The sequence below is a fragment of the Chlamydotis macqueenii genome, chromosome 4 (assembly GCF_036417535.1).
Source record: "Chlamydotis macqueenii isolate bChlMac1 chromosome 4, bChlMac1.mat, whole genome shotgun sequence".
Lineage (NCBI taxonomy): Eukaryota > Metazoa > Chordata > Aves > Otidiformes > Otididae > Chlamydotis > Chlamydotis macqueenii.
This window is the reverse complement of record NC_141559.1, coordinates 57,891,004-57,905,167: the sequence shown is the minus strand read 5'-3', so window position 1 is coordinate 57,905,167 and position 14,164 is coordinate 57,891,004. Positions and strand designations below refer to the sequence as shown.

Below are 14,164 nucleotides of genomic sequence, written 5' to 3'. Positions count from 1 at the left end.
GCATGGTGATTGTGCTGGTTGATGAAAATTTTCTGAAATCAGTTTCTCTGGCTAGTGCTATTAAGAAAATTGCACTGTCCTGAATTATGTGTCAGATTTTTCTGATATGGATGGAGTCATAAAATTTTCCTTTGTACTGAGAGTGGAATTTTCAAAGTTATTGGCTGTCCAAAGTCTATACAGGCCAACTGTAAAAAGATTATGTGTGGGACCATTTGTCTGGCTCTAATATTTTATTGCTATTTGCTTTGTGCTTCCTAACATTGTATTTTTATTGGTCTCTTTATAAGGCTGATGAGAGGGGAGGAGGATGCTAGCAAATTGAATCACAGAGATCTCTGCAACAATTAAGAGTTTTAAAATACTGAAAAAAAAGGAAAGAAAGTCAATTAAGAAAGAAATATCCATTATTTGTTTCTTACTATCATCACTGGGTTGTCTGAGAAAGATTTTTTCAACTGTATTTTAAGGACAGTGTAACAGCATTATGTTGATTGACACTGTAATTATATTTCACTTATAAGCAACATTTTAGGCATTACATTAATAGATACATAAACAGTGTTTGATGAGGGGTGTATCATTTGAAGATTTTTCACAATGTACCAGGATTATGTTTGAGGGCTTCGCATGGAAATTGAAACAGAGAAACCACATTTTGGCAATTTAGCTATATCTGCTGTTTCCAAGACGATATTTTGGCCATTATTACTCCTTACTGTAATAATTTATTCTATTATTCTTCATGCATAGATGCAATTGGCTCCTCCAAAAAAAGGAGAGAAAATACTTTGCTGAGATGTGGTTTGATCCTCTAATTTTTTTCAACTATAAAATACATTACTGTGCTGCCTATGCAGCATAAGATACTTCAGGGATCAAAAATACCCTACCATTTCTTTTAAATCACTCTATTTCCTTTGGAAATAAAAATAAAGATGAGATCTACTAATTTGATGAGGACTGTAAGATATAGAGGACAGAAACACTCAACTAGGGTAAACAGCCCAGGTATTACTTGTCTTAACCTATGCCCCTTACGCCCGCCTGCCAAAAGTAGCTTCAGTGGGGTTATAGGATGGTCTATGTGCAACTTGTCTGGCTTCAGGTCTCTTCTGCTGAACACAGGAATACTTCAAAGAGCTGTACGATGTGAGAGGAGATTGTTGGAGACTCCTTTTCCAAACAACTTCTACTGCCTTATGTGAACTGCTGAGGACAAAACTATTTTCAGTATCTCTTGCTCCTTTGCCAGTGTGCTTGTGCAACAAAAAAAATACTTCTCCTTTCTTACAAATCTATGTAACATTGCCAAAGGTCTTCCCAGAGACTGTCGCTCTTTTTCTTTGGGAATAATTTCTTGGAGATGTTGAATTGGTGAGTATGAAGAGAGAGGAATAAGGAGTGAGCAAGCCAAGGAGAGAAACAAGCATTATATCACACTGTTTATTCCTGGGAGAATTGCAGGCTGGGTTAGAATTACAGGATTAACTTTTGCTTCTGATTTTTGAAGGTTTCATTTATTATTACATACAGAATGGCATAAGTAAACTAATAAGAAAATACTTTGAAGGTGGACCTTCAAATGCTTGATAAATAAAATCAAATTAGGCATAGACAGATATGGATCTTCTTCTGACTAGTTTGAACACCACAATAAAATTTTTCCATGTCTGACTTCCACAGAATCGCTGTGTCTTGTTGAGCAGAGGCTGGTTTTTTGTTTTTTTTTTCCCCCCTGCTTCCCTGTAGCAGGCAGTTTGACTTCAGAAAGTCCGTGGAAGCAGAGGCATCAGAGTCTGGCAGAGACAATGAACTCTAGGGAGATAACCTGTCCTCTTATCTGAGCTTGGGTGACCTGGGAGCAGGCTGTAGCCTGGTTGAATGGGTGTGTGCTGGATGAATGGTAATAAGGACATCGAGAGGTAAGCTCAGTTGTAAGCTTTGTACTTTCTGAACCTGCCCATAGCTGAAGCATTACAAAGAGCAGGGAGAGGCAGAGTCATGCCCTGTACTCCTTCACGGAAGTATTTTTTTCTGCTTTGAAATTAAAACACTTTGACCTCCCCTGAAGAGCAACCTGTGCCGAAAGTTGTGTGGGAAAGCCTACAGTAGCAGAAAAAGAGGTATAATGTTATATTGTATTATTTGAGGAACAAAGGGAAAACAACACACATATACACGGTGTCAGAGGATGGAAAGTCCTCCTTTTGGCTTTTTTATTATTCAGTCAAATGATTTTAGATGAAAGGAACAGTATAAATATCACATGCAATATTATTATTACTTTTAATATTTTCATCTGACATCCCCAAAATTGATATATGGCCTTAAAATGAATTACAAGTGAATTACAGACATGTATAAATATACTATACTAACGTCTTAGGTATAATGACATCTTACATCTATTTTACCATGCAGTTGATAAATAATTTTGAGGATGCCAACCTTAAGGAGGTAAAAGGTTGCTGTTTTACAATCAGCAGTATGTGATGGCTGTGTAGATAAGAGAGACAACAGTTGCCCAGGCACTGGAAGATCAAAGAACTCAGGTTCTTGCTGGATCACAGCCCTTCTCCATAACTGTAACCAGCTGCTTAGAGTTGTTTAGCCCTATGAAACTGAAACAGGAAAAAATGAGATGTTTCACGCCCTGTGGTAGGACGCTCAATCAGGCAGAGGAGTCTGTGCTCCTATACAGCTTTTGGAAATGGATCTGTTCCTACGGCTGCTGTTTGTGGGGGAGGTGAGTGCCAGAATACAGGCAGACAAAAGGAACACAAGTATTTGTGCTGTTTTAAAAGCAGAGAAAAACAGTGATCTGACAGTTTCTTGGGGAAAGCAAAACTATATTTGGGACTGTCCCAGACTCTCTGGCTACCTTGTCTAGGAGTGCAGCTCTTGATGCCCTCACTTGTAAACTGATATTGATAGACCTTCCCAGCTTGCTGATGGTTATGAGGATGATAACCGGTGATACCATTCCACTGTCCCAGGGGGTCACAGACTCCAAGTCCTACAGTTTTAGTCCCTGTAATTACCAAAACTGGATAAAAAAAAAAAGTGTAGTATTTTTGAAGTTATGTATTTAAGAGAATCCTAGAATCATAGAATAGTTTGGGTTGGAAGGGACCTTTAAAGGTCATCTAGTCCAACCCCCCTGCAAGGAGCAGGGACATCTCCAACCAGATCAGGTTGCTGAGAGCCTCATGCTTTGACTTGAGTATATGACTTGCATTGTTACAGAAATTTAGTCTTTATTCTACTGAGCTCTCCTAAAATGCACAGTTTTATGAATTTAATAAAGTTCAAGTTCTGAATTTTCCTCAATATTGATACAGTGCCAGGTCCTTGACGACAATTCAAACAGAACCACAGCCTTAACATAATAAAGCACTTCAGAGAGTGCGTAAATTTAAATTTAAGTGTGCACAGTGCTTTGCTGTGGGAGAGCCCAGGGAGGGTTGGAACTGCAAACAATGAAGTGCAATGGAATGTGATTTCATATCAAGAACGCACATCGTGGCTGGGGACCGCTTGCAATTCCTCCTGTATGTGTAAACAGGTCTTACCTGCCAGAGAAAAACATTTTATTTTGGTTGATGAGGTCTGTTTGTTGGACGAGGCCTTCTGGCCAGCAAATCAAGTCTTTCTGAAAATGCCATTAAACCTTTAATTTGAACCAGGCAATGACCAAGGAGACAGACGGGACTGATTCACAACTCAATTAGCATTGCACTGTGTTGTTGTGATGGCAAATATTGTAATTTTCACTAGAACACAGACCTTCCACCTCCAACCAACTCATTCTCTATGATTCAAGAATGCTGTGCATTTTCATCTAAACAGTGACACGATGAAAAGTATGCTTTTCACCAAATGCTATACATTTTGGAAAACATGTATGTTTATGATGAAACGTCATGTATAAAAAAATTGAAACATTTTGGTGATAGCTTTTTACTTTGCAATAATCTTTCAGAGGGTATTAATTACTTTTAGTATATATTATGAAAGCCTTTTAAAAGCCAAAAGCTAGGAAAAGTTTTTCAAACTTGTGGAAATGAACTGTTTAATTTTTTTTTTTTTTAGTGCAGAATTTCTTCAACAAGAAAGTTGTAGCTGTTTTCTTCCCTTATGTTTCTGGATGGAAAATAAAAAAAAAAAAGTCCAAAACAGACTGTGTTCACAAAATCAGTGTTAGACTATAATTCCTCTTCCCACTCAGTTATTGAAACTAATTTAAGCTCTAAGCTATGTAATACTAACAATGAAGTGAACAGCTTAATTTAAAGCTTCTAGATATGCGGGCATACATACAAATATATATGTATGCACATATATGCATACATATGTATGTATATATACCCATTTTCTCTTCCTCAACATTTTCATTTCCACGAATGCTACATTTACTCACTGAAACACCTCTGGTGCAGGGTTTGTAGTGTGCTCTAGATTCCTGCCTAAGCTGACTTACTGGACAGCAGATACTTCTGCCAGTCTGAGAGTATCTAATTACAAAGGCAAGGGGTGCATATTTCAGTAGCATGCTCTGAGATGTTGAAAGATGATATTCTGAGACAGAGAAGGGCATATCAGCCATTGATTTAGGTCACAGAAGCAATTCACTACGGCATTAATAACATTAGTTGAATGTTCTATCTGAACATAGTAAAAACCTTTAAAAATCTCATATGTGGTAAAGGTTGGCATTAGCATTTCAGCTTTTGCCAAAGTATTATACCAGCCCATTAATCTTAGCAGAAAAATATTCTGCTTTGCTAGAATACAGTTGCTGCTATAATGCCAAACATAGAGCTAGGTTTTGCATTGTATTTTTTTTTCTTGCATTTGTTATTGGAAACAAGCATAGGAAACAGGTAAGTACTTTAAAAGAACCAAGTATTATTTTGTGGGTGATGCCACCATCAAAATAAATTATATATGGGCGTGAAGGTATATTGCTTTTCTTTTCATGTAAGTGAGGTTCAAGCACACATTTATACCTTATAGTCAGAGGGAGAATGAAAAAAAAAATCCCATGACTACTTTTGTAGTGTTGCTGTCATAGTTTTCATTTGCAACCAAATAAGAATGAGGTTAGCATCATGAATATTCCTCTTACTGTTGGGCTTGCCTGTTCACTTGCTTCCAGGCATGGTCACTTAGAAAGGTTTTCAAAAACAAAATGTTACCACTGTTTTACGAGCAACCACTTTATGCCCCAAGGTCCAACAGTGTACCTTACACACAAGTAGAAAAGCATTGGAGTGGACCACTTCCTCTGCTCTGAATTTACCTCTGAATCTCAGCTGTGCTGTGAAAAAAAATCTATGCTATGAGTTTTGGTCCATAGATAAAGAGCCACTCAAAGACAGCAAGGCAGACATAAAAATGTCATAAAAGATATTAAAGAAAATCTATAGCTTTGGGAATGCAATTCATGACAGAGATGCTGAAGATATAATCGGCTGTTCAAGAATTCATTTTATAAATTCCCCTCACAAATAGGAGCGTGAGTGATATCTGCTCAGACCGAGGGACTGGTCAGGGCCAGGGTAGCTATGGGACCAGTAGAGAAACACAAACTCTTTTTGCTGCTACTCCAGTTGTGACTGGATCCAGAAACCAGGGATGGGATACAATGGGGAAGGTCTGAGACCCAGAGATGTCCATGGGAGTTTCATGGTGTACATATGCAACTGGCTTTCAGAAGCACCATGGAAACACCTGATTGTTATACAATATTTTCAGAGGTACTGTTATTATTGCCATGGCAGCTGCTATATAGAAAAGGTAAATTTTCAAAAGCATATTTTCGGAGTACGATTCCCAAATATTTTGTATTTCTGTAGCTGCAGTAATACACAAAGTTTTTTAAAAAAATACCCCAAAATATTGAAACAACTTGGAGATTCACATATTCTGTAATATATTCGTAGTTATACGCTTACACTGGCTATCAGGATTTCTTTTTAAAAAGGTTCAGAATGTCATATTCCAGTGACCTCCTCTCTCTTTTGTCATTTACTTTGTTTTGTTTCACTGTTTGTCTCTTTGTTGACATATTTTTCATGTTTTTATTTCTACATTTAGTTTGTACTCGTCTTTCTTTGTCAGTATCCTGACATTTTGTTCTTTTGTTTGTTATCTATTTTTGGTTGGTTTTGTCTTTTTAGTCTTTTCAACCCTTTTTCAGTCCCATAGATTCCTCTGTTTTGTTGCCTATCTGGTTGCCCTATTAAGCTTTCTCTTTTTCCGCAGCAGTTTCTTCCTTTGTTCTGTGGTCTCTCTGGATGCTAAGCTCACGCATTTAGCCTCATGGGATGACATCCCTCATGCTGTTTGCAGAAGACTTGCTAGTTAATGATTACATTTAGTTGCAACCATGTCAAATGGATGCTGGTGGGACGGCAAAGGGATATGTTTCCCCTAGTTGCACACCAAAGTATAATTAACTCCTCATTTGCAAAAGCCTAGATCCACCCGGTAAAGAAGTCTGGGAAAAAGACTGAGTCAGGTACAAAATAAGAAAAATCTTTTGGGTTTCTCATGTTCAACTATGAATAAGATTGAGCTGGTGCAACAATTGGTTTTTCTCTCTAAATTGAGAAAAAAAAGGGTAGTTGTACATGAGTTGCTGGGAGTGGCATCGGTGCCATGAAGTGATTCAGGTCATGCTGCTGCTGGTGCTGCCTACTTGAAGATCTCAAGCAAAATGCAAGCTCTTCAGCCTGATGCAGTAAAACAGATACTGCCTTTGGACCCTTTGGAAGATGATAGCACCGTTCTGTTAAACCTGTAAATGACGTAGAGGATCATTACTAAAGCGACTTTATTTCCCTTTGAAACCTTAAATCCTTTCCTTGGCAGTCTTTCTACATGGACACCTTTTCTGAAGCACACTCTTGGCCCACGTGCGTGAGTTTTTCTGAATCTGACACAAAAGTTGACACCTCAGGCCAAATGATTTCCCTAAGCCTTAGGTTTCAATAAGAATCCCCCTTACAGGAAGTGTGAGGAGGTGGTCATTGTAAGTTGCTCCAAATATTCTGGTTTGTTTGACTGTCCAGCTTCCACAGCCTAAGTAAAGTTTTGTTGTGCCCATTAACCAGACAATTACCTTCTCTTTAACTTCAGCTAAAATTTTATGTGAGTTTGTGAATTATATAAGATGATTCTAATTTGAAGTTTGTTACGCAAAATTTTAGAAGTTAATATTCTAAAATGTCTTTCTATTGATTTGTTTACATTGCTTGTTGTTTATTAAGTTTTTGCCACAGTTCCAACCTAGGAAGGAACAGCACAGTGTTCAAACATTATTCTGCTGATTTACTTCAAGATCATATTTTAGTTACTAAATATTGCAGGTTGTAGTCATTGAATTGCATAGTGAAATAGAAATTAGCATAGATTCTCCTTAAGAAAAAAAACATGTAAATCTCTAACTGTCTTGACTCCTATTTTTAATTACCAGTGTGATTCAAGACAGGTGACTGGAAGGATTTTCCCTGGTATGAAAAAGTCCTGCCAAGGACAAGTTCTGTGTGTCTGTAGCACAGAAAATGAGGTGTTTACTAAAATTTTCCTAAAGAATTATTTAACCAGCGCCCTTGATACTTCTGTCCAGGACAAACAAGGGTATTTCTTCACTACCACATTAGGAAAAAATAAAGGAATAAACATAAAAGTGGCCCTGTGTACATACCTTCCACTTCCCAGATCACTTTACAACTTTCCATTTTTCCATGTCTTCGGCTGCTTATTTGTATGCTGTAGGGACACCACAGTCCTGATGCTTCACTAGATAATGACTGTCTGTATCTATGCTACCAGCCATTGGTGTCTGGGAACAAACAGCATTAGAGATTAGAGCTATGAAGGAACAAGAATTTCTATCCTGTTGCACAGTTTTCCACTTCAAAATGTGTTTTCACTCCAAAGAGGAGAAAATGATGAATATGTCAAACTATCTTTTGCAGGAATATATTAAGAACTTCTTTTGGTTACTTCTGAAAAGGATGAACTCCTCTTCCTTCCAGCGACCCATACATGGTTACTAAAGTATTTGACAGTGTTTATGTAGAGTACTTGTCTTATAAGTAGAGGACAAGCTAATCCTCTCACTTGGAATGTAAGAAAGTATGCTGGAAAAGAGTCAGTGCTGCAGTAGCAGTACAACAGGCTGGAGAAAAGTAGCCCACTTCTTGTAACATTTGTTCCTAAAATTAAATTTCTGACATCCATTCAAAGAGAAATAAATGGCAACATGCTTCCTTCCCAGAAAGGGAGACAGAAAAACAGTTAATTACATATGTTTGCACTTACACTTCCAGTAGTCTATAAAAGCCAAGTGTATTCCTGAGAACCCTTGACCGTATGTCGAACCTTGTAAACACCTTTCTAAGCAGAATATGCTTTTCACAATGACTTTTTTTTTTTGCATTTGCATAGCAAGATAAATAATGGATTTTTAATTGTTGATTGGATGTTAAAGTAATTTGATATGGATCCCCATTAAAAATTATAGCTGAATCTGTCCCTTCTGCAGTCATAACCTAGTTCAGTGTAGAGAGACCTAAAGAATTACCGTTGGCTCATGGATGTGATGGAATTTAGCTTAGGCTCTCGTCCTTGCTTAAAGTAGGATGTCAACAACACTTGAGCTAGCAAGTTTAGACTTAGTCTGGGTACTACCATGCTGTGTTCATGCAAGCAAACATGAGTCACTGTTTTAACAGAATCAGACATCTCTAAAAACAGTCAGGGTAGTCCTACATTCATGTTACTATTGCAACTTTAAAGAATTTGCACTTTAATATATAGGAGAGAATTAACCCATGGCATTTTATTTTACTGTTTGGGGAAGGAGGGGTGAATTTGTGTACAGGACAATAGCAAAACAGTGATGATTCATGTCATAGTTCAGCCCCGATTGGGACCAGACTATGCAGTCGCTCACTCCCCCCACCCTACAGTGGAACAGAAGGGAGAATTGGTAAACAAATAAACAAACAAAAAAACAGCAAAAACACATGGGTTGAGATTGAACAAAAAGTAAATTTAACAGTAATAACAAAAGAAAACAAAACAGTGATGGGATACAAATACAGTATAATGGCTTATAACAAATCTCCACACCTAGTTTCTTCCAAGTAGCAAGAGGTTCTGTTCAGCACCCTCCTCACTTATATACTGAGCATGATGTCAGATGGGATGGAATAGCCCTTTGGCTAATTTGGGTAAATTAATCCCAGCTGTTAGCTAATTAGTTAATTATCCCAGCTGGGTGCTCCAGCCATAGGGGCCACCAGCTCCAGTTCTCCACCCAGCTCAGGTGAATATTAACTCTATCCTAGCCAGAACCAGGACAATTCACATTGGAAGTCCACCAGCATCTAAAAAATATTTGTTTCTTGAAAATGTTTGGCTTCATTTACTATCAGCAAAGCTTTCAAAAAAAAAAAAAGTTACATTTTAGATGAACAGCTTAAATTTCCTTAAGTTGGCAATTTGCAAGAACTTAATTCCTCTCCTTCAATCTTTACATTTGAAAAAAAGTAGAATATTGGATTGTACTTCAAGATGCATTTTAAAAATTTAAATAATATTTTAAATTAAATTACTCAATAATGGAAAGGTGTTAACACCTTATTTAATGTAATGAGAACTATTTTTTTTTCCAGGTATCAACAGTGCCAGAGTTTGGCCGCATAGTAATTTACACTACCAGCCTTCGTGTGGTGAGAAACACTTTTGAAAGATGTGAACTGGTTAGAAAGATCTTTCAAAATCACAGAGTTAAATTTGAAGAAAAAAACATTGCTCTGAACAGTGACTATGGAAAAGAACTAGATGAAAGATGCAGAAGGGTCTGTGAAGTTCCCTCACTCCCTGTTGTGTTTATCGATGGCCATTATCTTGGGGTAAGTAAAGGGTGAGCCTATGTTTCATTCTGCAATCTGTAAGAACAGATGAAAATCTTAATGAATGAGAAGCAGGGTTTTTAGAAAATTGTTTGCAATGCTGGAATGATGGGAACAAAGACAGAGATCCCTTTGGGTATGTGCTGCACAGATCCACATTGATAGGTTTGATCTGAAGATGCAAAAGACAAGCACAGAGAGGCTATCAGGAGGGGAGTAAGATGCAATAAGACAATCTAGGCTATCACATGTTTCTTAAAAAAAAATAGGTTATCTTTGTAGTTGAAAACATGAAAATTTAGAGAAATTAGGTTTTTTTTTTCCCTCCTGTATGTATGTATGAACCCGTATGTATGACTGACCCAGGAATATGAAAACACACAGCATAAACTTGTAATTTAGTAATATCTGTGTTGAATATGAAACAGCTTGGGGTGTCAGACCTGAAACACACACTGGATTTTATATGAGGTAGTCTGTATCAGGCATCTGTAATCCACTGAGCATTGTTTTAGGTACAGAATTGGTTAATACTTAATTTTAGAAAAGTCTAGCAGTGAAAGAGAGAGAAACAGCCCAACTCTGCCCTGTGGCAAGATACAAACTCCAAATGGAAAACTGTAATCCAGATTTGCACTCTGGTACGCTGGGTCTAAAGGCCTATTGATATTTGAAATCACCTTTTCATTAAGGCCAGCCCGTACTTTTGAAATGTATTTCTCAGAAACTGAAAAAATCAGAGTTTAAAAGAGAGAGACTCTGGAAAGCAGCACAAAGAAAACAGCTTGAGAGCTCAGAGAAGGTATTCATCTTGAGAGGTAAAGAACTAGCAATTAGCACCAACAGTGAGACTGTGATTTGTGAAGGCAAACTATATTTAAACACAGCGGGGTTATTGTGTTTGTATTGCTTTACACTTTCATTTTCACAAAAGATGTAAGTAACAAAATGAAATGTAATCAGCAATCGGGGTATAACTGGTATTGGGCCTGTGTAAACACTCTGATATCCTTTCTCCCCTTTATCCCCATTCCCTTGCCAGCTCTTGGGGTGCTTTGCACAGGGCTCTCCAGGCCGCTGTGGCAACTGCAAAATTGCCTGTGTGCATAATATTAGCAGACAGTGATTTTTACTTGCTAGTAGTGGATGCTTTTATCAAAGACCTGAATCAGAGAGTTCTCCATCCCACCAGGAACAGAAGTACATTGTTCGAAAGCAGCTTAAAATTCAACAGGATTCAGACTAAGATTTGCTCACCTAATTATCCTGTTAAAAATAAAGGTAGTGAGTTATAATTGAGTGCAGGAAAATCTCAGTCCATGTGTGATCAATTTGTCAAAATAATTCAGTTAAAATACTGAAATGGATCAAATAAATTATTTACCCAGCTCCAGGTGAAGCCTAGTGGCAGTCATCTTGGTATGATGAATAGTCTATTAATTCACTGCTGCTTTTTTATTTTTTACAAGACCATGGGAAACTTGTCTTTTAACAGAGAAGCAATGATGTAACAAGCAAAAATCTCATTAAAACTATTTAAGTATTGTATGAATTATTTTGGAGAGGTATAGAAAGGAAGGCCTGTGAGTTAGGAAGCTAGCTGTCTGTGGAAGAGACAAATAGGGCAGTCCAACAGCCTGCAGATAGGTACTCAGCAGGTTTTACCTCCTGTAGGTAAAAAAAATGAAGGAAGAATTTGGTCTTCTGGTCTACAGACATATATTATAGCACAGCAGCTCCATTCACATTGCTTAACACAAGAAAACAATGTGTTATATCTGCTAAAAACCAGAACAAAATCAGACTTGGGTGGTCATTTCTTTCTTCTTTTTGGCTTTTTAATTTTTTTTTTAATTAAATTGATGAGGCACACTGTGATTACATGCAACAGACTTCAGCTCCAGCAGAGGATTAAAGCTATTTCACGTAACAGTGATATTATTTGTGGAGAATCAGCTTTGTGGGCAGGGAGCGGTCCAGGAGATCCCTGCTCTGCTCGCGGGGTGCCTCATGCCCAGCCAGGATGGTGGCAGCCCTTTGCTCTACCCATATGGGTGGGATGGGAAAACCAAATTTGAGGTAAGCAGAGCTAACTCAGGCAGCCAAATGTGGCTGCCGAGCGGCTAGCAGGGCCATGGGAAGGGAGACCCTCAGTGTGAACCTGTCACTCGTGGTGGCGAGAGGCCTGTATCCACACACTCTCTTTGGTAAATGTGGCAAATCCCACTATTTTATGGCAGTTTTTACTTCTCTGTCTTAACATGACTTCATAAGAATGTCTGGCATTCATTCATTTAGGAAGAGAGATAGGAGGGTTGCACTTTGCATATTGAGAAGGTCTGGACATGAAGGATTCACCCCTCAGTGACGTCGATGCCTGGTGGATGTGACACCTTCACAAGACAAGACATCTGTGACTGATGGCAGTAGGTTGGCTGGAACCTGTGCTGGGCTTGTGTCTAATTAAAATGAGACTGAGAACTAATTAGAAAATTTGGTCTTATTGGTAACAGTGGACATTTCTATAATGCCTTTTACGATCATTATCTTCTGATATGCAAATGCAATACAGAAATCCAGAAGCCTGGTGTGTCAGTAAATTAATCACGCAGTATTTTTTTAATGTCTCTTTTTCTGTCTCTCTTTTAAAATTTTTTAATATTTATTTCCGGGCAAATCCCTCCCTGAAGGAGATTGCATGTAGCAATACAAAGGAGAATTTATATTGAGCCACACACCTTTCAATGAGTCATAAGGAGAAAAAAATTACAACCCCTAATTAAAATATGAACAGTTTTGAAAGGGGACAAGATTCTTTTTAATGAGATAAATTTAAGAAAAGCACCAAAGCACAGCATATGTGCATCTGATAGCGTATACGGTATCCACGCTGTTCAGAAGCAGGGACAGGGTTGTTAGAGCACTGCAGGCTGTGAGGATAAATCTTCACAGCGCTGTGGAATTTATCATTGCCTGCACAGGGGGAATGAAACCTGCGACTTGGGCAGAAGCAACAGAAAAATTGTATTTAGCCCATTAAGAAACGTTCTGTGTGCTGCACTATAGCAGGGTTTTTAGTCTTCCCATTTTTTTTCCAGGATTGAATCATTGTATTTCTTGACGCACGCTGTCTAAACATCAGTCTGTCAGGAAATTGCTGGTTCTTTCTGCAGCATGCTCTTTACCAGCTGATCTCATCCCTCCTTTTCACCTGAGGCTGTCTCCATCTGAAATGGAATTATGCCATCTGCTGGGACACCAGAGCAGAATAAAAAATAACTTCCAAAAACCAGAAAGCCATGGAGAAAAATAATTGGAGCATTCATTTACTGTTTTATAAAGGCACTTAGGATTGTTAGAGGCTTAAGATATGCAGAAACCCACTCTGCTGGAAAAGGGGTGCACATAAAAAAGACAAATAGAGTCATCCTTAGTAAACAGGTTTGCTCACTGCATAATAGTTTTAAAAAACCACTTATTTTGTGTTTCACTTTAAATACATGATTGAATTCCAGTATTCTCTTGCCATGCAAACCAACTTGAATCTTTTTCAAATATGTGAATTTAATTTTTTTTTTTTTGCTGAGGAAACTGTTTCCTGTTGCATTTTCCCAGCTGTCATGGATCCACAACAGCATGAGATTAGCTGTAAAATTATTTTATTTGACTCATTGGATACGATTATTTAGCAAGAATGATGAGGCTATTTTGTAACTGACTTTTAGAAAATACCTACTTAACAGTTTACTTTTTGCTGATTTCCAGTGGCCATATATGATTACCAGATCTCAATTGCCTCCATGTTTTGTGAGATTAAACACATTCTCCTGACATTCACTCAATGGATGGATATAAATGGCTCTGTGGCAGTAAACCAATGATATAATTATTGCATTGAGTCACCTAGCGTTTTCCCACTTGTTTCCTCCATTTTGCGGTTTAACATTTCAGGAGCAGCAGGGTTCAATTAATCTGACAGCTCTTTACACATCAATCTTTCAGTTCTTTGCATATCAAATCCAACATTTCTGGTGCTGGTGCTATACCGCAGTGCCAAATTTCTCAGTTTATTGGCAGATTTCCAGGTATTTAATCATACTCCATGGGTGTCTGCTGCCAAGGGACACCTCATTGTGAGAGGTGTAGTATTGTAGGCTGAAGAGTGTGTGAGTTCTGGGCCAAGACAGGGGTATATATAAGCCTGTCTCCTGGCCAAGCCACAGTGAAAAAAC

At 38.0% G+C, this 14,164-nt stretch overlaps 1 protein-coding gene across 2 annotated transcripts in view; it reads left to right on the top strand.

Annotated features, from left to right (window-relative positions):
- The window catches only part of GRXCR1 (glutaredoxin and cysteine rich domain containing 1), a 41,060-nt gene that overhangs the window by 20,199 nt on the left and 6,697 nt on the right, over positions 1 to 14,164 (top strand). Inside the window, exon 2 of one of the 2 annotated variants that reach the window (XM_086747576.1) lies at positions 9,693 to 9,932. In XM_086747576.1, coding sequence (XP_086603702.1) covers positions 9,693 to 9,932 — 240 coding nt within the window. Of the gene's footprint in view, positions 1 to 9,674; positions 9,933 to 14,164 lie in introns of both variants that reach the window. The other variant, XM_010126556.2, reaches the window with a different exon arrangement.